The following is a 22,397-nucleotide window of genomic DNA, read 5'->3' on the forward strand; positions in this document are numbered from 1 at the left end:
GAAGATGGAGGGATGGGGCAGAGATTGGAATCAGGGAGAGAACCAGAAGAGGGATGGAGGGGCAAGAGAGCCAAGGGGAGTTTTGAGGAAAGGTGACAGAGGGCCTCTTAGTTCATGGGCCCTCCTTGTCACATTCCCCCACCCTCACAAGTCCCAGGCCCACCTTATCACTCCTCACTGCCTGGCTGCTGGGCCCTCTTCCCTCCTCACTCCAGGGACATCCCCCTGTTCTACAGCCAGCATCCCCTCTCCCCACCGCTAAACCCCATTTTAAAATCACAGGTATCCTTGCAGGTGCACGGTACTGCATTTGTGCATGACGGCACATGTAACTTGTACATGATGACATACTGCATTGGAACCATGTGCGTGCATGTTCTTAAATGAACATAAATGTGTAGTTGCCTCCAGTAGCTGGTGTCAGCAAACACTGCCATCAGAGAAAGAGATTATCTGGTCATTATCACGTTGCTGCTTGTAGAAGTGCACCATGTGCAAATTGCTATTTCCAACATTTCATCAGCAACTACATTTCAAAAATAAAACTTTACTGGCAAAGTGCTTTGAGTTGTCTGGTGGTTGTGAAAGTGTGGTATCAGTGCACAATTTTCTTTTGCTTATTTCAGTTTGAATAGCACTGGTGTTAAGGTAGTGAAAATACATACCATGGCTATTTTGAAGCCAAAGCCTGGTTCTCCCAAAATGTTCTCCTTTGGTATTTTGCAGTCTTCAAAAATGAGGTTTGTAGTGGATGATGCTCTAATTCCCAATTTGTCTTCTTTCTTTCCCAAGGATAACCCTGGTGTAGGCATTGGAACTAAGAAGGCACTTATTCCCTGTGAACGCAATGCAGACAAAATATATCAGATACACTGGAATAAAAAAATTGAATAAATTATTTTAAAACATTTTAAATTTCTTTAAAAATGTTTCATAAACTTTGTGATCTTTATAAAATACTAGTTTGGCCTCAATGGTGCATTATTAAGAACGTGAAGGCATTAGAAGAGATGCAGAAAATAATTATCAGAAAGGTTCCAAGGATGAGGAACATCAGGTGTACTGATACGTTGGAGAAACTAGAACTGTTCTCCTTAAAGAAGATTACATAGGAAGTTGGGAGAGGTATTCAAAATGATAACTGCTCTGGACAGAGTAGACAGCAAAAACTGTACAATAGAGTCAAGAACCAGATTAGACCGTTTTAAGGTAATTTGCACAAGAAACAATGGTAACATGAGGAAAAACAGTTTTGCACAGTGAGTGGGTGTGATCTGGAATCAACTGCCTGAGAGTAGGCAGGAGCAAATTCAATCAAGGCCTTTACTAAAGAATTGGATAATCACCTTAAGAAAAAAAAATGGCATGATTATGCAGGAACAGGTGGGGCATTGGACCAGGTGAGTTGCTGTTACAGAAATTGCAGGCTTGATGGTTTGATTCGCCTCTTTCTGTGTCATAACTGGTCTAAGGTTATTTTACTGTCTTCATGTTCTCCCTCCTACCCTGACCCCATTAACACGAATGGTTCCAACTGACTTAGGACACTTCAGAACCAGAGACACAATGAAATACTTTCAATCTAATTATTTGAATGTCATAGTTAAGAGTTTTTCTCCATTTCTGGGGAAATACCATTCCCTGCCAGTTTACTTTACAGACTCTTTGTAGCTAGGATATTCCCAAGGGAAGTCGATCCTCTGGACCCACAGTTAACAAGAAGCAGACTGGGGAGAGAGAAAGAGCTGCACAGGCTGACAGCTTTGATCATGTGCCCCAAGGTGGAACAAAAACAAAGGCAAACGTTATTAAAATGGGCACTGAAAGATTACATAAAGTGGCGTGAACAAGGCATTTTTAAAATAGCAAACACAATCTTGAAATCACACTCTAGGTATTAAAAATATGACAATATATGGGGAAGGAAGCAAAAACTTCAAGGACAAAAATAAGTTTAACATTAAGATGAGTAGTTAGGTGAAACACAGAAGTTAATTGAACATCAATTTTAGACTAACAAGTGACAAATTAGGGACAAAATTGTGTTGCTTTGAACCAAAAACAGATGAGTTGAAACTGTGTCATCACACTTCATGTGGGGTTTTGTTCATCGATTTAAGCTTGATTCAATCAAAGGCCTCTGACATTTAAAAAAAAATGCTCACAGCATCATAGGAATTACAGTGTTGAAGACGGTCATTCTGCATGCATGACTGTGTTGATGCTAGCTGTTCAGATGCAGTTATCTAATCCAATCTGCCCTTTTGATATTCCACATTCCACTTTAAGTGAAATAGCAAATTGTGCAACCTATTCTGCCATTCAATTAAATTTTGACGGATTGCTGCTTCAATATTATTCACCCACCTTTGATCTAGATTCCTTGATAGAGTCATTCAGTCAGACAGCACAGAATCAGACCTTTCAGTCCAACTTATCCGCACTGACCAGACATCCCAATCTGACCTAGTCTCATTTGCCAGAAAGTGGCCCATATCCTTCTAAATCCTTCGTACTCAGAAATCCATCCAGATGTCTCTTAAATGATGTAACTGTATCAACCTCCACTACTTCCTCTGGCAGTTCATGCCATACATGCACCACCCTCTGCATGAGAAAGTTACCCCTCAGGTCCTTTTTAAATCTTTCCCCTCTCACCACAAACCTATGCCCTCTATAGTTTTGGACTCCCCATCCTCGGAAAAAGACCTTGGCTAATCACCCTATCCATGATTTTATAAACCTCTATAAGGTCACCCCTCAGTCTCCGATGCTCCAGAGAAAAAGGCCCCAATCTATTCAGATTCTCCCTACAGAACAAAATGCTCCAGTCCCAGCAACATTTTTGTAAGTCTTTTCTGCACCCTCTCAGGTTTAACAACATCCTTCCTATATAAGGGCAACTAGAATTGTATGCAGTATTCCAAAAGTGGTCTCAACAATGCCCGGTACAGCCACAACAAAAAATCCCAACTCAATGTTTTGACCAATGAAGGCAAGTATGCCAAGCACCTTCTTTACAACCCTGTCCACCTGCGATTCCACTTCCAAGAAACTATGTACTAGCTTTCTTTGTTTGACAACTCTCCCCAGGCTCCTACAATTAACTGGTAAGTCCTGTTCTGGTTTGCCTTATCAAAACGTAACACTTCATATTTATCTAAATTAAATTCTATCTGCCACTCTTTGACCCATTGGCCTAATCTGATAAAGGTCCCATTGTATTCTGAAATAATTTTCTTCACTGTCCACCACACCACCTATTTTGGTATCATCTGCAAACTTACTAACCAAACCTCCTATTTCCACATCCAAAAGCAGTGGACCCATCAGTGATCCTTATGGCACACCACTAGTCACAGGCCTCCAGTCCAAAAATCTCTGATTTGATTTGATTTATTCTTGTTATGTGTACTGAGATAAAATGAAAAGTATTGTTTTGCGTGCTATCCAGGCAAATCATACCTTACATGAATCTGTCAGGGTGATAGAACAGAATGCAGAATATAGTGTTATAACTACAGAGGAGGTGCAGAGAAAGATCAACTCTAATGTCTGAGAGGCCTGTCATTAGTCTGAGAGCAGCAGGGAAGATGCTGTTCTTGAACTTGTTGGTACATGTTTTCAAACTTTGCTATTTTTTTGCCTGATGAAAGAGGGTGGAAAAGAGTATAACAAGGTGGGAGGGATCTTTCATTGTGTTGGTTGCTTTCCCATGGCAACAGGAAGTATAGGTGGAGTCAATGCAAGGAAGGCTGGTTTTCATGATGGACCGGGTGACGTTCACAACTTTCTGTAATTTCTTGTGGTCTTGGACAAAGCAGTTGGCATACCAAGCTGTGATGCATCTATAGGATGCTTTCTATGATGCATGTATAAAAATTGGCAAGAGTCATTGTGGACATGCTGAATTTCCTTAGACTTCTGAAGTAGAGGCATTGGAATGCATTCTTGACTGTAGCGTTGGACTGAGAAAGATTGTTGGTGATATTCACTCCTAGGAACTTGAAGCTCTTGACTATCTCTACCTCAGCACTATTAATATAGACTGGGGCATGTCCTCCATTCTGCTTCCTGAAGTTGACGACCAGCTCCTTCTCATTTTGCTGACATTGAGGGAGATTATTGACTTTACACCATGCTACTAAGCTATCTGTCTCTTTCCCATACTCTGTTGCATCATTGTTTGAGATCTGACAAACTATGGTGGTGTCATCAGCAAACTTGTACATGAAGTTAGAGCAGAATTTGACCACACAGTCGTGGGTGTATAAGGAATATAGTAAGGCTGAGTACAAAGCCTTGTAGGGCACCAGTGTTGAAGATTATCCTGGAGGAGGTATTGTCGCCTGTCCTTACTGATTGCGGTCTGTAGATCAGGAAGTTAAGGATCCAGTTGCAAAGGGGGGAGCAGAGTCCTAAGTCTTGGAATTTGGAGGTGAGTATCTACCCAAGTCTTGAAAATTTTAATTGGCACAACTCCCACAGCCTTTTCATGCATAATTTGAATGAGAAGGCCGTGAAGATCATCATGCCTATACTAGTTCTTTGAAAGAGTTGATTAATTAGTCCCAATCTCCTACCCTTACCAAAGATTCCTGAACATTTTTCTCCTTCAGGAACTCACCCAATTTCTGTTTAAAAGTTACGCCTGAACCTGCTGTTTCCACCATTCCTTCAGCCAGTTTGTTCAACCAATGGCAACTCGCTGTTTAAACTGTTTTTCCTCATGTTGTCTCAGTTTTCCTTTAAACAATCACCTCAAATTAGAGTCCTTTGGTTTTTCTTTTTTCTCAGAACAGTTCTGAAGAAGAATCACAGCGATAGGGTTAGGGTCCAAAATGTTAACTCTATCTCTCTCTCTCCTCAGATGCTGCCAGACCTGCTGAGTTTCCCTAAGCATTCACAATGTTTATGTTAGATTTCCAGCATCCACAGTATTTTACTTTCATTCCATTACATTCTTCCATCCTTTCTAAAAAAAAGTTTTGTCTCTCTCTCCCTCGACCCATTTCATACCAAGCAGCCACCGCTCCTTTAATCCCACAAACTCCAATTTTGCTGGCGAGTTTATTATCAGCAACATTATGAAATGCCATTTGCAAGTCCAAATACAAATCAACTGCACTAAGCATCTCCACTACTTCATCCAAGAACTTTTGGTGGTGACAGCTGGGTAAGGTAGCTCCAGATTTTCAATACTGTTTATGAGAAAATGTGCTTCTTTATTTCATTCCTAAACAGCCTAGTTTTGTTTTAATCATTCCTTCTTGTTTTGGACTACCTCACCAGAGAAGTATTTTCTCTGGACTGAATCTTATGATTTTTGTCTAAGTATTGATTTACGTTAAGTTTTTTGGAGGCTTTGTCACCACACGGCTAGAAAGATTTCTCGTCATACCCTGCCAAACCCACCACTTTGACTACCTACAACGTCCCTACATGTCTCGCATGTAACGATTCCCATCCCATCCTAGGAATGGAACACATTACCAACAGCAGCAGATACCCTGAAACTCACTGACGTATATGAATCCCCATCTTATTCAAAAGAGCATTGTGAATCTGGACTAGCAATGTCAGTCCAAGCTGCCCCACATCGTTCTTGACATCTGTCCCAGACTTGGAGGACATAAGGAATACCAGTACCCTGTTTTCTGGGTAGGGACCCCGGATTGGGTCCTGTTGGATAGGGTGGAGCCAACGCAAGATGTCCTCTTTCCCCAGGACCATTACAGGAGGCCACAACAACAATCCTGCCAGTCTGGTTTGACGCTGCCACTTGGGTTAAACCAGTCTCAGTTACTGGAGGAATACCCAGCACTGTAGGTAAAAGATTAATCTTCTCCACTCATTACATTCTCCCCTCACAACTGCACCCAATCCCTTGATATTTCTTTGTTATTTGTTCATTTGTTGTGGGGGCCACTGATTGGGCCAGCATTTATTGCCTCGAGGCACAGTGACAGTAAATGTAGCTTTTGCACAATCAAGCTCTTTTGTTTTGGGAAGTCTGCAATGCACTCCATCAGAGACTCACATCCACCAACTTGGCTGCTTGAACATGCATTTGCTAGTCTAACTTGGAAAGTAAAGCAGCTTATCTTCTAGAAGTAGCTGTGACTATTGTAACATGAGAATCGTATTTCAATAACCACATTACAGAACGTGCCTACAGAACAGTATTATCTTCACTTCAAGTATGAGAGTAAAGAAGGAGGAAAACAAAGCACTCATATCAGTTTATGAGAATATCTACATTCTCCAACGACATCATCAAGTGGTTAAACTGCAGAAAAAAGGAAACACATAGGCGAGTCTGTCAGTGTAGGCCACTGACAGAAACTGTCTTTTGTGCTAAAATTGCAGCTGACAGTGAGACACAGTACTGACGGAATTTGTTGATAGCTAAAGACAAATTTCTACTTGTACATTTGGATTAGCATCTGGCTGCGGAAACAACGCCTTTCATCATCATCTAAAATACAGGGTATTCATGCAAAAGCAAAATGTTAAAGTACAGCTATTCTAATCTTGTGAGAGCCACAGTTGGAACAGCATTACAGCTGACAGTCTGCAGATACTTTTGCCAGTGCAAGCATTAATGAAATCTAAAGTCCTTAATAAACATGCTGATTCGTTCTTCTCAAAAACAAACTGCTATTGATGTGGAAGTCTAACCCACTGAAAGCTTGTTTAAAAAATCGGTCCAGGTGTCAGCTTAGCATGGTGAAGGATAAACTATAGTGGCAAGATTTCATTGTCTTCAGATACAGACCCTACAAATGTGTACTCAAGGCACTCTGTGAATAAAGTACATTCTGTATCCATGAACATCGAATGGCCTTTTTCATAACTGAACCACTTCCATTGGATTTTTGTTCTGAGAAAGGGTCACTCAACCCAAAATGTTAACCCTGATTTCTCTCCACAGATGCTGCCAGACCTGCTAAGCTTTTCCAGCAATTTCTATTTTAGTCTCCATGGGATTTCTGTTGTCATCAGATTGCCTTACTCTGCAGAGAATTCTGTTGCAAAATCATTAACTGCACAATCAAGTCCAATGCCAGTAGAGATGATAAATTTAGCACAACTTGCCTCATCATTGGACTATGGTAAACATTGTGGTCATGTTCATAGGTACCATCTGAGATGCTCTGGGTAGATTCACAGTCATCAAACTTCATTATTAGCATTAGCCCAAGCTATCTATCCCAAGTAAGGAAGGATACCCACACAAAGTCTTGGACAGAAGCGAGGTTTGGTCTTAATAAACAGAGTATACTCAGAATTTTTTTTAAAAATCTGAATTATATATAAATCATAGAATTCCCTACAGTGGGATTCTACAGTGCAAGTAGGCGATTCGACCCATCAAGTCCATGCTGACCTCCCAAATATCTTCCCATCCAGGCCCACTACCACAACCCTATTCCTGTAACCGTGTATTTCCCATGGCTAATCCACCTAGCATACACATTCCTGAACACTATGGGTAATTTAACATGGCCAATCAACCTAACCTGCACATCTTTGGTCTGTGGAAGGAAACTGGAGCACACGGAGAAAATCCACGCAGATACGGGGAGAATGTGCAAATTCCAGGGCCTGCACAGGGGCTCAGTGGTTAGCACTGCTGCCTCACAGCACCAGTTCAATTCCACCCTCAGGCGATTGTCTGTATGGAGATTGCACATTCTCCCTGTGTCTGAGTGGGTTTCCTCCGGGTGCTCCAGTTTCCTCCCACAGTCCAAAGATGTGCAGGTCAGGTGAAATGGCCATGCTAAATTGCCCACAGTGTTGGGTGCATTAGTCAGAGGGAAACAGATCTGGGTGGGTTACTCTTCAGAGGGTTGATGTAGACTTGTTGGGCCAAATAGCCTGTTTCCACACTGTAGGGAATCTAATCTAAAATCCACACAGTCAACGGAATCAAACCCAGGTCCTTGGCGCTGAGAGGCAGCATTGCTAACCACTGAGCCACCATGTTGCCTTAACGTCTCTTATGTCTTGTGAGACCTCATGCTAGACATAAGAATACAGACATTATACTGCTTGTTACATCAATATTAGAGATGAACTTGCAACTTGAAACTGGTTAGCTGCTCCCAGGAATAGTTAGTTAAATCTCAATGAGTGAAACTTTCCCTGTTTCTCAGATACTATTTCCTCTTTATAAATATCATCACTACCTCTGTAGCATTCCCAGCTTCAAAACCTTCTGTGATTTTCATTTATTGCCATTATTCCAACAATGACAGCTACACATTCAAATGTCTCTCTCCATCTGTATGCTGCTCCTTAAATCCTTCCTAATACCTCTTTATAATAGTTCAATGCCAAATTTTGTTTCATTACCTACCCATGAAGCACACTGGGACAATTTATTATGTTAAAGGAGCTACAGGATCACTGTACACTTAAAGTTTGTCTCCATATAACTGGTGTGCTGGGTTGTCTCCAACTTCCAACATTTATCGTTCAGGACATTGGTCCATGAGGAAGGAAATAAGGCAGGAAGAAAATCTCAGGAAGGCTATCACTCACATTTGGCAATGGAACCATAAAGTGTACAGCAAGCATAATCCCTTCCTTCCTGGCATGCATAAATCTACACTTTTCAGGAAAGGTCATAAGATAGCTATCAGAAGTAGTCCCATTTATGTTATGCATTTATTTATACGTTGTGGAAATCATTAACAAGGGGAGCATGTATTTTCTTGTCCTATCAGACAATATTAGTAAGCTGCTTCTTCAGGAAATGTAGTACATATTGCAAATTTCCCAGCCTCTGACCTGTCATTGCAGTCCTAGAATAGAAACCCTAAAGTGGGGAAGCAGGCCATTCAGCTCATTAAGTCCACACTGACCCTCCAAAGAGCTTCCTACCCAGACCCACCCCTCTACAGTATCCCCATACCCTACATTTCCCATGGCTAATTCACCTAGCCTGCACATCCCTGTATACCACAGGGCAATTTAGCATGGCCATCTACTTAACCAGCACACCTTTGGACTATGGGAGGAAACCATGTCAATACAGCGAGAATGTGCAAACTCCACACAGGATGGAATCAAACCTGGGTCCTCGGCGCTGTGAGGTAACAGTGCTAACCACTGAGCCACCATTCCATCCAAGTCATGATGCTTGGCAATGGTAAAGCTGTTGAATGCCAAGTAGAAATGGTTAGATGTTTGGGTAAAGGGCACTGTCTGATTGAACTCCTTGTGATGTCTCTGCTTCCAGCAATCACCTTTGTGCCAACTCTGACTCCAGCCAGACTCCCAATGTTTAGTGACTTCAGTCAGAGGAAATCAAAAGATACTAAGACATTTAAAAAGCAAGAGGGTGAGATAATTGAAAAACCAGACAAACTGAATGATGATTATAAAAAAAGCCTTCTCCGGGTGAATTGATTTTAATAATGCTTTTGACAAGGTTCCACTTGGCAAACTGGCCAGAAAGTTAAAAGCTCATGGGATCCAAAGGCAAATGGCAAGATCCAAAATTGGCTCAATGACAGGAATGTTGTGTTTTCTGACTGGAAACTAATTTTAACGAGGTTCCACATTACTCAGCATTGCATACCTGCTGATTGTGACATATAGTCAATGATTTTGACCAAATTGTAGGGGCCAGACTAAAGTGGTTCACAGGTTTGCAGAGGATACAAAACATTGATCATTTCGTTGACAGTAAGGAAGGAAGTTGCAGCAAGATATTGTTGGACTGGTCATGTTAAACAGCATACAGAGGAGATTGATGAGGATGCTGCCAGAAATGAAAAATTTCAGCTTTGAGAAAATCATGCATGGGCTGGGGTTGTTTTGTTTTTTGGAACTGAAGAGGCTAATGAAAAATTTAATTAATAAGTATAAAAGTATGACAGGCCTAGATAGAATGGATAGAAGAGCCTATCTACGAGTAGTGGTCAGTGGTTAGCGGCGAGATAAATAATCAGCAAGCACAGATTTAAAATAATTATAGGAAGAATTCATAAGGAGTTGAGGTGTCATTCTTTTCATCCAGAGGATGGTAAGGATCTTCAGCTCTGTGCCTGAAGGCTGGTAGAGGAACCCTCAGTGAATTTACAGAAAACCTGTTTATGCACTGAGGTGTTAGAAGCTACAGGTTAATAGAGTCATGGAGTCATAGAGATGTACAGCATGGAAACAGACCCTTCGGTCCAAGCCAACCAGAGATCCCAACCCAATCTAGTCCCACCTGCCAGCACCAGGTTTATATCCATCCAAACCCTTCCTATTCATATACCTATCGAAATGCCTTTTAAATGTTGCAATTGTACCAGCCTCCACCACTTCTTCTGGCAGCTCATTCCATACACATACCACCCTCTGCGTGAGGCCCTTAGGTCTCTTTTATATCTTTCCCCTCTCACCCTAAACCTATGCCTTCTAGTTCTGGACTCCCCCACCCCAGGGAAAAGACTTTGTCTATTTATCCTATCCATGCCCCTCATAATTTTGTAAACCTCTATAAGGTCACCCCTCAGCCTTCGACACTCCAGGGAAAACAGCCCCAGCCTGTTCAGCCTCTCCCTGTAGCTCAAATCCTCCAACCCTGGCAACATCCTTGTAAATCTTTTCTGAACCCTTTCAAGTTTCACAAAATCTTTCCGATACGAAGGAGACCAGAATTGCACGCAATATTCCAACAGTGGCCTAACCAAATGTCCTGTATAGCCGCAACATGACCTCCCAACTCCTGTACTCAATACTCTGACAGATAAAGGAACGCATACCAAATGCCTTCTTCACTATCCTATCTACCTGCGACTCCACTTTCAAGGAGCTATGACCCTGCACTCCAAGGTCTCTTTGTTCAGCAACATTCCCTAGGACCTTACCATTAAGTGTATAAGATTTGCTTTCCCAAAATGCAGCACCTCGCATTTATCTGAATTAAACTCCATCTGCCACTTCTCAGCCCATTGGCCCATCTGGTCCAGATCCTGTTGTAATCGGAGGTAACCCTCTTCGCTGTCCACTACACCTCCAATTTTGGTATCATCTGCAAACTTACGAACTGTACGTCTTATCCTCGCATCCAACCAAGAACTAGAAGTAGCATTAAGTTGGACAATTATTTTTGACTAATGGTCACAGTCAGCTAAGTGGTCTCCTTCTGTGTTGTAAATCTCTCCATGGAAAGCATTTAAAAACTTAAAAAGAAAAAGCAATATAGATTGGTTTTATAAGATAAGGCAACAGCCGCTCGCAGCCCTGGCCAGGGCATTCGCAACACAGTCAGGATGACTGTGAAGAAGGTGGAGGAGTGCACACCGGTCGATCGGACGGTGTTTGTGAAGAAGATTTTGCTGGAGTGCTGCGGGTTCGAAGCAGCGGACGTGTACTGCCTGCAGGATTTCCCTGCGGCAGGCTATTTCGATGTGACCTTCAGGAGCGTGAAGAATTGTGAGCAGCTCCTGAAGGTCTTCAAGGAGAAGGAAGGGGAACCTCTGTTCTCCATTTTGTCGGCGGTCCCATTGTGTGTGCTTCCAGCGCAGAGGAGTCGGGTTGTAACAATCCAGATGTACAACCCTCACGTCCCAGCAGCAGATGTCCTGACCTTCTTGAGAAGATATGTCCAGGTCGAGGGAGAGAGTACTGATGTGGTCGATCCTTTCGGGATCTGGACCAGCAAACGACAGGTCAGGGTAACCCTGAGGGTTGATGCCAGTGGGAACATCCTCCACCCACCCTCCAGCTTTGCCATCGGAGGAAGCAGAGGTTACCTGACATACGCAGGGCAGCCAAAAGTGTGCTGAACCTGCGGGAGATCAGGCCACATGGCGGCGGATTGCAAGGTGACCGTCTGCCGAAACTGCAAGCAGAAAGGCCACCCGACCAAGGAATGTCCTGTGACAGCCCCGCTGTCAGATGGAGAACTGAACTATGCGGACCCTGGGCCCGACCCGAAGACACCAGAGCGGGGAAATGGCTCCAGCGTGGAGCCGGACAGCTACCGCAGCCCTGGGAGGGTCCAGCAGTTTGCCGTCACCACGGGAATGCACACAGCTACCCTAGAGGGGCAAGACCAGCAGCAAATGGACACTGTTAACCTTGTAAACTGTTAAAATGGGGTTAAAAATTGCCAGCATCAATGTGCGTAGCATCAAATCGGCGACGCGATGTGTTTCTACGATGGCCTTCCTGGCCAACGCTAAAGCCGACGTCCTGTCCCTGCAGGAGTGTGGGATACCGCACCTCAGCAGCTACAGGAGATGGTCGAGCTTGTGGGCCCATGGGCTGTCAGTCTGGTCGGGGGGCAACGATAGCCGTGCCTCCGGCCTGGGTATCCTGTTGCGAGGAGGCAACTTCACCATCTCCGAGGTTAAGGAGGTGGTGGGCGGGCACCTCCTCGTCACCGACGTCATGTACAAGAATGCTCCCCTGAGATTAATGTGTACGCCCCAGTGGGCAAGAGTGAACGGTTGGCCGTCCTGCAGCAGCTTCCACTGTTGCTGGCTACGTCCAGGCTGGTCATTCTGGCCGGAGACTTCAACTGTATCATTGATGCAGATGGACGATCCGGCGGGGGGGGACAGTAAACTGGACGCCATGTCCAGAGCCCTGATGGACACGGTAAAAGATGCCAAGCTGCACGACGTCTTCAGCACCCCTGCAGATGGAGCGCAGCGTAGATACACCTGGTCACGGGCTGACGGGTCTATCCGTTCAAGGATAGATTACCTGTTTGTGTCCCGAACGCTCTCGGTCAGATCCACCGAGGTCAAGCCGGTGTTCTTCTCTGACCACTGCCTCCTGCTGGCCGACTGTCACCTACAGGACGAGCAGCGGGCTGGTAAGGGAACGTGGAAGCTGAACACAAAGCTGTTGACCCCGGGAAATATTGAGGAGCTCAAGAGGGACTACGCAGGTTGGAGAACCGTGAAGCCCCTCTTTGAGTCCCCAGCGGACTGGTGGGAAGCAGTAAAAGGGAACATCAAGAGGTTCTTCATCCTCAAAGGTGTTCAGGAGGCAAGAGAGAGACGGGGAAAACTGTCCCAGCTCCAGGAAAGTATGCAGAACCTGCTCCTGCTGCAGACGATGGGGGTGGATGTCATGGAGGACCTCAAGGAGGTGAAGGGCCAGCAAGCCTCGCTCTTTGCTTCGGAGGCCTCCAAGATAATCTTCCGGTCCAGGGTCCGCTCGGTGGAGCAGGACGAGACGTGCTCACGTTTCTTCTTCCAGAAGGTGCACAAAGAGAGCTCTGTGCTCAGCAGCCTGAAGGAAGAAGATGGCTCGCTAAACGTCATCTCAGGCTGACGTCATGAGGATCAGTAAATCCTTCTATGCCAGTCTGTATGACGCGAAGCCGACTGACAGCACGGCCTCCCAGTCGTTCCTGTCCTCGATCAAGGAGGTCTTAGATGACAGAACACGGGAGAGGCTGGACCAGCCGCTATCTCTGGACGAGCTGACAAAGGCCCTCGAGTCCTTCGAAAAGAACAAAACTCCCGGAAGCGACAGCTTACTGGTCGAGCTCTATTCCGCTCTGTGGGACTTGATTGGCCAGGACCTGCTGGAGGTGTATGTCAGTATGCTTCGGGCAGATACCATTAGCGAATCCATGAGGAAAGGCATCATCATCCTCATCTACAAGCGGAAGGGGGAGAGGGAGGAACTCAAAAATTGGAGACCAATCTCTCTATTGAATACGGATTACAAAATTCTGTCAAAGGTAATCGCCAACTGGGTCAGGTCTGCTCTGGGGTTGGTGATTCACCCTGACCAAACCTGTGCTGTGCCGGGCAGGAAGATCGCTGAGAGTCTCACGCTCCTCAGGGATACAATCGCCTACGTGCAGGACAGGGGGTTGGACACCTGCCTGATCAGTCTGGACCAGGAGAAAGCCTTTGACAGGATATCACACAGCTATATGAGAGATGTTCTCTCCAAAATGGGCTTTGGGGAGGGAATCTGCAATTGGATCAGACTGCTCTACACCAACATTGTCAGTGCAGTCTCAATCAATGGGTGGGAATCAGATAGCTTCCCAGTCAGATCTGGAGTCAGGCAGGGCTGCCCTCTCTCTCCTGCCTTGTTTATGTGCTGCATAGAGCCATTTGCTGAGTCCATCAGGAAGGATGCGAGCCTGAGAGGGGTGACTATTCCTGGCAGCGGGGGCCTGCAGGTTAAGGCCTCCCTGTACATGGATGACGTCGCCGTTTTCTGCTCGGATCCGCTGTCCGTGCACAGACTCATGTGCATATGTGACCAGTTCGAACGGGCCTCGGGGGCCAAGGTAAACCGAGCCAAGAGTGAGGCCATGCTCTTTGGGAACTGGGCCGACCAATCCTCGATCCCCTTCAACGTCAGGACCGACCACCTGAAGGTGCTGGGTATTTGGTTCGGGGGTGCTGGGGCGTGCGCCAAGTCTTGGGAGGAGCGTATCAGCAAAGTGAGGCAGAAACTGGGCAGATGGAAGCTATGGTCGCGGGAAAAAACCTGGTCATCAGGTGTGAGGCACTGTCATTGCTATTATACGTGGCACAGGTCTGGCCTATTCCCAGAACCTGTGCCGCTGCAGTCACCCGGGCCATCTTCCAGTTCATATGGAGGTCAAAGATGGACCGGGTCCGAAGGGACTCGCTGTACAAAGATCTGGGCAACGGGGGAAAAAATACACCCAATGCCACCCTCACCCTGATGGCCACCTTTGTGTGTGGCTGCATCAAGCTGTGCGTGTATCCCCGGTACGCAAACACCAAGTGTCACTATATACTGAGGTTCTACCTGTCCCTGGTGTTGCGAAGGATGGGCCTGGCCTCGCTGCCGCGGAACGCTCCGAGTAGTTGGACCGTTCCGTATCACCTGTCCTTCATGGAGAAGTTTATGAAGAAAAACACCTTTGACCACAAGTCCATCAGGAAGTGGTCAGCACGTAGTGTTCTTGAGACCCTTCGGGAAAAGGAGAGGGCGGATCCTATCGAGCGATTCCCTGAGCAGACTGTCAAAGCCATTTGGCAGAATGCCTCATCGCCAGAACTTTCCAACAAGCACCAAGACATGGCTTGGCTGGTGGTAAGAAGGGCTCTGCCTGTGAGATCCTTTATGCATGCCCAGACTCTCAGCCGCACCGCACGCTGCCCTCGAAGCGGCTGCGGGGGGGACGAGACTGTCACACACCTCCTTCTGGAATGTGTCTATGCAGAAGAAGTCTGGAGAGGAATGCAATGGTGTTTGTCGAGGTTTGTCCCGAGCAGCGCCGTGACGCGGGACTCTGTGCTCTACGGTCTGTTCCCCGGGACGCACACCGAGACGAACATCAACTGTGCCTGGAGGATCATCAACTTGGTGAAGGACGCTCTCTGGGTAGTCCGAAACCTGTTGATCTTCCAGCTGAAGGAGTTGACCCCGACTGAGTGCTGCAGACGGGCACATTCCAAGGTCCAGGACTACGTGTTGAGGGACGCGCTGAAGCTTGGGGCAGCTGCCGCCAAGGCGCGGTGGGGAAAGACCACCGTGTAAAGTCTGCCTGCCTAACGAAGAACAGGGGGCCCATGCAGTCATTTGGGCTCCACTGACACCTCAGCTAATTATATGGGCATATGATTGAAAAATGTACAGAACTGTATAAAAATGATAAATTCTGATCTCTGTATGTACATGTTTACATATGTATGGCATGACCAACTGTACAGACCATCAAATTATTTTATGAATAAAGTATATTTTTGAAATTAAAAAAAATAAGGCAAGGGAATACAAAATAATAAAAACACAAGACTGAGTTGGACTGCCCTGGCTGAGTCCATTCTTGTTTACCCAGTTATAAAAAAGGGAGTCAGCTCTGATGGCTCCCTTTCTCACCTCTACATTGTTGTCCCTGGAACTGCTCAGGGATCTATCCTTGATCTTCTTCTATTTCTCAGCTACATGTTGTCTCTTGGCAACATCATTGGAGGCCATGAAACTGGATTCCAAATTGACAGTGCCATCCAGATGTTCCTCTCTCAACTGCATCTGCATTATTTTTGCAGTTCTCCAGCATTCAGGGATATACAAGCTACAATTTTCTGCAATTAAATATTGGGAAGACTGAAGTCATTGTGTTTGGCTCCCCAAATTTAATTCTCAAGACACTGAATTAAACCATCTCCCCAGCCACTCGCTCAAACTGAATGAGACTATCTCTAACATCAATGCAGAAGTGCTGGTGTTGCATTGGGGTGGACAAGGTCAGAAGTCAGACGACACCAGGTTATGGTCCAACAGGTTTATTTGAAATCACAAGCTTTTGGAGCATTACCCCTTCAACTGACAAAGAGGCAACACTCCAAAAGCTTGTGATATCAAATAAACTTGTTGGACTACAACCTGGTGTCATCTGACTTCTGACCTTATTCCTAACATTAATACCCTTTTTAACCAATGGTCTTCTGGGCAGCCTCCCATCTTCTATCCTCCACCTTCAGATTGTGAACTCACTCCCATTCCTTTCCTCCCCTTTCTTTTAGCTTTACTTGTTTCATTCTCTGTCATCATATCCTCTTTCCTCTCCACCCCCCAATCCAGTAAAATTGTCTGTTCTTTCCAGTCTGGCAGTTAGACACACCATTGTTCTGCCATTCTCACATTCTGAGCACTTAATCTGAACTATCAACACCCTTTCTCCCCCATCCTCCCACTCCTGCATAAATGCTGCCCCCTCCACACTTCACATCTGTTCTGATGATTAGTCATCTGGACTCAAAACGTTAGTTTGCTTTCTCTTCACGAATGCTGCCTGATCTACTGTAATTCCAGCATTTTTGTGCTCAGTACAGATTCCAGCATCTGCAGTAATTGCTCATAGAAAAACATCAAATCTTCTCGGAAAATATTTTTCTCCAGTGAGTGAAATAAAAGCCAAAGTGTTAATAAACAGGATAAGTATATCCCAGTTCCATTGTATAAAACAAAATTTGGACTGTGACTTGTTGATCAGAATAATGCTAAGAGGAGTTAAGAAAGTACTAGAGGCTGGAGTTGACTTGCTCCTTGGGAATGATTTGACTGGAGTAAAGGTTATATCATCCATAATCACATAATAGTCTGAATGAAGTTACAGACAGTTACAAGAGAAATTTTTGGGTATTTTTCCATCATGCGTGATGACAATGGCCGACCAAACTTCAGTGGCCCCTACAAGGTAATTAAAAGGTTAATAAAATACAGTATTAGTTAGATATTCCTGATCACAGGAAGAAAGACATTGATTCTGACACATGAACCTCTTGAGGAGAAAGTGAGGACTGCAGATGCTGGAGATCAGAGCTGAAAATGTGTTGCTGGAACAGCGCAGCAGGTCAGGCAGCATCCAAGGAGCAGGAGAATCGATGTTTCAGGCATAAGCCCTTCTTCAGGGCTTTTCCAGCAACACATTTTTCAGCTCTGATCTCCAGCATCTGCAGTCCTCACTTTCTCCTAGAAGATTTTAACTTACTGCACATCCTCTTTCTAGGATGCCTTCCTTGAAGAAGCTCTCTTCCTCCCTCTACAAGGATTTCAGTGAGTCCCTCACTCACTGCATACCCCAGGTCACCTCCTCTGCCCAGAAGCTCTTCGGCCACGTTCTCAAACAGACTCGCTACTACAGCCACATCTCCTTCCTCAGCACCTGCCTACGGAACCGACTGACCCCACACGGACTCTGGACCCTTTTATCTTAGCCTGCTTGGCACACTCTCCTCATTCCTGAAGAAGGGCTCATGCCCGAAACGTTGATTCTCCTGCTCCTTGGATGCTGCCTGACCTGCTGCACTTTTCCAGCAACACATTTTCAGACATGAACCTCTTGAAGCAATGTCATTGCAGGGATGATAAGAAATAGTCTGTGTGTCAGGGGATAAGAATAATGGAGGATGACACTCCCACTAAGAGGGAGGTAGAAGGAGAGGCAGACAGTCCACAAAGTGAACTTCCTACAATTTGATTAGCCAGTTCAGAGGTACTGATACTGTTAGATACTGTACTCTCTAACTTAGAGGAAGGACAACAGGAAGATCTGGTAAGGTTACTTAGGAAGTCTAAAGAAATCTGTGGTAAATAACCTAGACATATAATTTTGTTTGACATAATGTAGACATAGCAGACTCAGTGATGAGAAACAACATCCTTATTGGTCGACCCCAGAAAAACAAGCTCAGGTTCATGTTGGAAAATTGCTGATTGTAACCTAGCCATAGCAACTGGAATTCATCCATGATGTTAGTTCTTAAACCAGAAGGATTAACTAGATTCTGTTTAGACTACAGAAAAGTAAATACAGTAAGTAAAAACAGATTCATAGGCAATTCCTCCATTAGAAGATTGTATTGAGACAGTTGGCAATGCAACAGGTTTTTTTCTTAAATCAACCTATTGATGAGTTATTGACAAGTGCCATTAACAGGGATCTGGATTAAAGTGGTGCTGGAAAAGTACAGCTGGTCAGGCAGCATCCAAGGAGCAGAAAAATCGACGTTTCGGGCAAAAGCCCTTCAATAGGAATAGAGACAGGGTGCCTGCAGGGTGGAGTGCCATTAACATCAAGGGTGAAAGAAATATTTGCTTTTGTCACATCAGGTGGGTTATATAAATGTCAAATCATCCCACTTGGGTTTAAAAACACCCCAGCTACATTCAAAATAATTATGAAACAAGTTATAGCTGAACCTGTGCAGATTATTTAGACAATGTTGTAATATACAGCAAAACATGGGATCAGCATAGAAGGTAATTACAGAAACCATTTAAGTAATTACAGTTAACTGGCTTAGTAGAAGATCAGGCCAGAATTGAAATGGCAAAAACAAGGGTAACTTGCCTCAGACATATGGTAGGAACAAGGACAAGGATTACCAAGAACAACAAAATTGAAGGCTCCAATCGAATTCCTTTTCCTAAAACTGAGTAACAGTGGATAAATCCCCAGGACCTGATCAGGTGTACCCTAGAACTCTGTGGGAAGCTAGGGAGGTGATTGCTGGGCCTCTTGCTGAGATATTTGTATCATCGATAGTCACAGTGAGGTGCCGGAAGACTGGAAGTTGGCTAACGTGGTGCCACTGTTAAGAAGCCAGGGAACTACAGACTGGTGAGCCTGACATCAGTGGTGGGCAAGTTGTTGGAGGGAGTCTTGAGGGACAGGATTTACACATACTTGGAAAGGACTGATTAGGAATAGTCAATGTGCTTTCTGCATGGGAAATCATGTCTCACTAACTTGATTGAGTTTTTTGAAGAAGTCCCTCCAACCGCCACCAGGACCGCAATTTCCCCCCCAACGTGGTCGACGATGCCCTCCACCGCATCTCTTCCACTTCCCGCTCCTCCGCCCTTGAGCCCCACCCCTCCAACCGCCACCAGGACAGAACCCCACTGGTCCTCACCTACCACCCCACCAATCTCCATGTTCAGCGCATCATCCGCCCGTCATTTCTGCCACCTCCAAACGGACCCCACCACCAAGGATATATTTCCCTCCCCTCTCCTATCAGCATTCCGTAAAGACCACTCCCTCTGTGACTTCCTCGTCAGGTCCACACCCCCCACCGACCCAACCTCCACTCCCGGCACCTTCCCCTGCAACCGCAGGAGGTGCAAGACTTGCGCCCACACCTCCCCCCTCACCTCCCTCCAAGGCCCCAAAGGAAACTTCCATATCCGCCACAGATTCACCTGCACCTCCACACACATCATCTATTGCATCCTCTGCACCCAATGTGGCCTCCTCTATATTGGGGAGTGTGGTGAAACGGTTAAAAATTATGTCCCAATACATGTGTGAATCTAACCGGAATGGAGGTGTTGCTTAGTCCCGTGTGAATCTTATTACACACCTCCCCGTGTGAATCTTCTTATCTGTATGTAACCAGAATGGAATGTGTTTTTTAGCCTTGCTCTGCTGTTCACATGAATGTTTATATCTGGAAAAGAGTATATCAGCTGGAAAAGTCTCCAGTTCGGTGAGTCTGCTCCGGGGTTACGTTTAACCGCCGAGCGTGGGTTGTTGGCAACCGCTCTACGAGAACTGACGGCTCCCAGTTCCGGTAACATGTAGAGTGAGTATAAGCCAGACCCGTTGTAAGTATGAGACCTGGTTGTGGCGACGCTGCGGGGAATAAAATGCTCATATTCTAGCAGACTCGCCTCTTGGTCGTTTGTTCTGTGTCAGACTACTCTCCTACGAACCTGACCTTGAGAATTTTTTAAAACATTTGGCGCTGCGAGCAGGGTCAATCGCAATTGAGGAGAGATTTTGATACAGAACAATGTTTTGGAAAAAGACTAAGAAACCAGAAGAACAAACTGTGGAGGTCCCGACCGTCCCGGGATGGCATGGATGTGGGCATGTACGTGGCAGTTTGTTTGAGAAATGGTGGGGGGCGACCGGAGGAACCCCAGGGTCGCTGCTGTCCACCCTTGAGAGGATCCCAGTCCTGCCGAAGAACCCCTTGCCTGGGGTGCAGCGGAGGATGTGGGCATGTCCAAAAAGCTGAAGCGGAGTTAACAGAATTGAATGGGATTGAACTGAACTGAACTGAGTGGAACTGAAGTGAATCAAATTGAACGGAACAAAATGGAACTGAGCTAAATTGAATTGAAATGGACGGAACTGAATTGAACACAATTGAATTGAACTGAACAGACCTGAACTGAGCTGAATTGAACTACACTGAATTGACTGAACTGAAATTAACTGAAACGAATTGAACTGAATTAAGCATAATGTAACACATGTATTGGGCCAAGCAGTGGAATGTGGTGTAAAATTATGTCCCAATACATGTGTGAATCATAATGTAACACATGTATTGGGCCAAGCAGTGGAATGTGGTGAAACGGTTAAAAATTATGTCCCAATACATGTGTGAATCTAACCGGAATGGAGGTGTTGCTTAGTCCCGTGTGAATCTTATTACACACCTCCCCGTGTGAATCTTCTTATCTGTATGTAACCAGAATGGAATGTGTTTTTTAGCCTTGCTCTGCTGTTCACATGAATGTTTATATCTGGAAAAGAGTATATCAGCTGGAAAAGTCTCCAGTTCGGTGAGTCTGCTCCGGGGTTACGTTTAACCGCCGAGCGTGGGTTGTTGGCAACCGCTCTACGAGAACTGACGGCTCCCAGTTCCGGTAACATGTAGAGTGAGTATAAGCCAGACCCGTTGTAAGTATGAGACCTGGTTGTGGCGACGCTGCGGGGAATAAAATGCTCATATTCTAGCAGACTCGCCTCTTGGTCGTTTGTTCTGTGTCAGACTACTCTCCTACGAACCTGACCTTGAGAATTTTTTAAAACAGGGAGACAGGCCGCCTACTTGCGGAGCGTTTCAGAGAACACCTCTGGGACACCCGGACCAACCAACCCAACCACCCTGTGGCTCAACATTTCAATTCCCCCTCCCACTCCACCAAGGATATGCAGGTCTTTGGACTCCTCCATCGCCAGACCACAACAAAACGACGGTTGGAGGAAGAGCGCCTCATCTTCCGCCTAGGAACCCTCCAACCACAAGGGATGAACTCGGATTTCACCAGTTTCCTCATTTCCCCTCCCCCCACCTTGTCTCAGTCTAATCCATCGAATTCAGCACCGCCTTCCTAACCTGCAATCTTCTTCCCGACCTCTCCGCCCCCCACCCCAATCTGACCTATCACCCTCACCTTGACCTCTTTCCACCTATCACATTTCCGACGCCCCTCCCCCAAGTCCCTCCTCCCTACCTTTTATCTTAGCCTGCTGGACAAACTTTCCTCATTCCTGAAGAAGGGCTTATGCCCGAAACGTCGATTCTCCTGTTCCCTGGATGCTGCCTGACCTGCTGCGCTTTTCCAGCAACACATTTTCAGCTCTGATCTCCAGCATCTGCAGACCTCACTTTCTCCTCCTTTTTTGAAGAAGTAACAAAGAGGACTGATGAGGGCAGAGCAGTAAATGTGATCTATATGGACTCAATAAGCTGTTCGACAAGCTCATGGTAGACTGGTTAGCAAGGTTAGATCTCATATAATACAGGGAGAACTAGCCATTTGGATACAGAACTGGCTTGAAGGTAGAAGACAGAGGGTGGTGGTGGAGGGTTGCCTTTCAGACTGGAGGCCTGTGACCTGTGGTCTGCCACAAGGATCAGTGCTGGGTCCACTGCTTTTCATCATTTATATAAATGATTTGGATGTGAAGTTTGGAGATATAGTCAGTACATTTGCAGATGACACCAGAATTGGAGGTGTAGTGGACAGTGAAGAAGATTATCTCAGAATACAACAGAAACTTGATCAAATGGGCCAATGGGTCTCGGAGTGGCAAATGGAGTTTAACTTTGATAAATGTGAGGTGCTGCATTTTGGAAAGGCAAATCAGGGCAGGACTTATACACTGAATGGTAAGGTCCCGGGGAGTGTTG

At 45.5% G+C, this 22,397-nt stretch overlaps 1 protein-coding gene across 4 annotated transcripts in view; it reads right to left on the minus strand.

Annotated features, from left to right (window-relative positions):
- acads (acyl-CoA dehydrogenase short chain) overlaps positions 1 to 22,397 on the minus strand; it is a 216,429-nt gene that overhangs the window by 121,880 nt on the left and 72,152 nt on the right. For all 4 annotated transcript variants that reach the window (XM_043715933.2, XM_088000131.1, XM_088000132.1 and 1 more), the window contains exon 6: positions 666 to 836. In XM_043715933.2, coding sequence (XP_043571868.1) covers positions 666 to 836 — 171 coding nt within the window. The remainder of the gene's footprint in view (positions 1 to 665; positions 837 to 22,397) is intronic.

This window comes from Chiloscyllium plagiosum, unplaced genomic scaffold, assembly GCF_037043375.1.
Source record: "Chiloscyllium plagiosum isolate Xiang-an unplaced genomic scaffold, Cpla_swu_hap1 HiC_scaffold_24, whole genome shotgun sequence".
NCBI classification, from domain to species: domain Eukaryota; kingdom Metazoa; phylum Chordata; class Chondrichthyes; order Orectolobiformes; family Hemiscylliidae; genus Chiloscyllium; species Chiloscyllium plagiosum.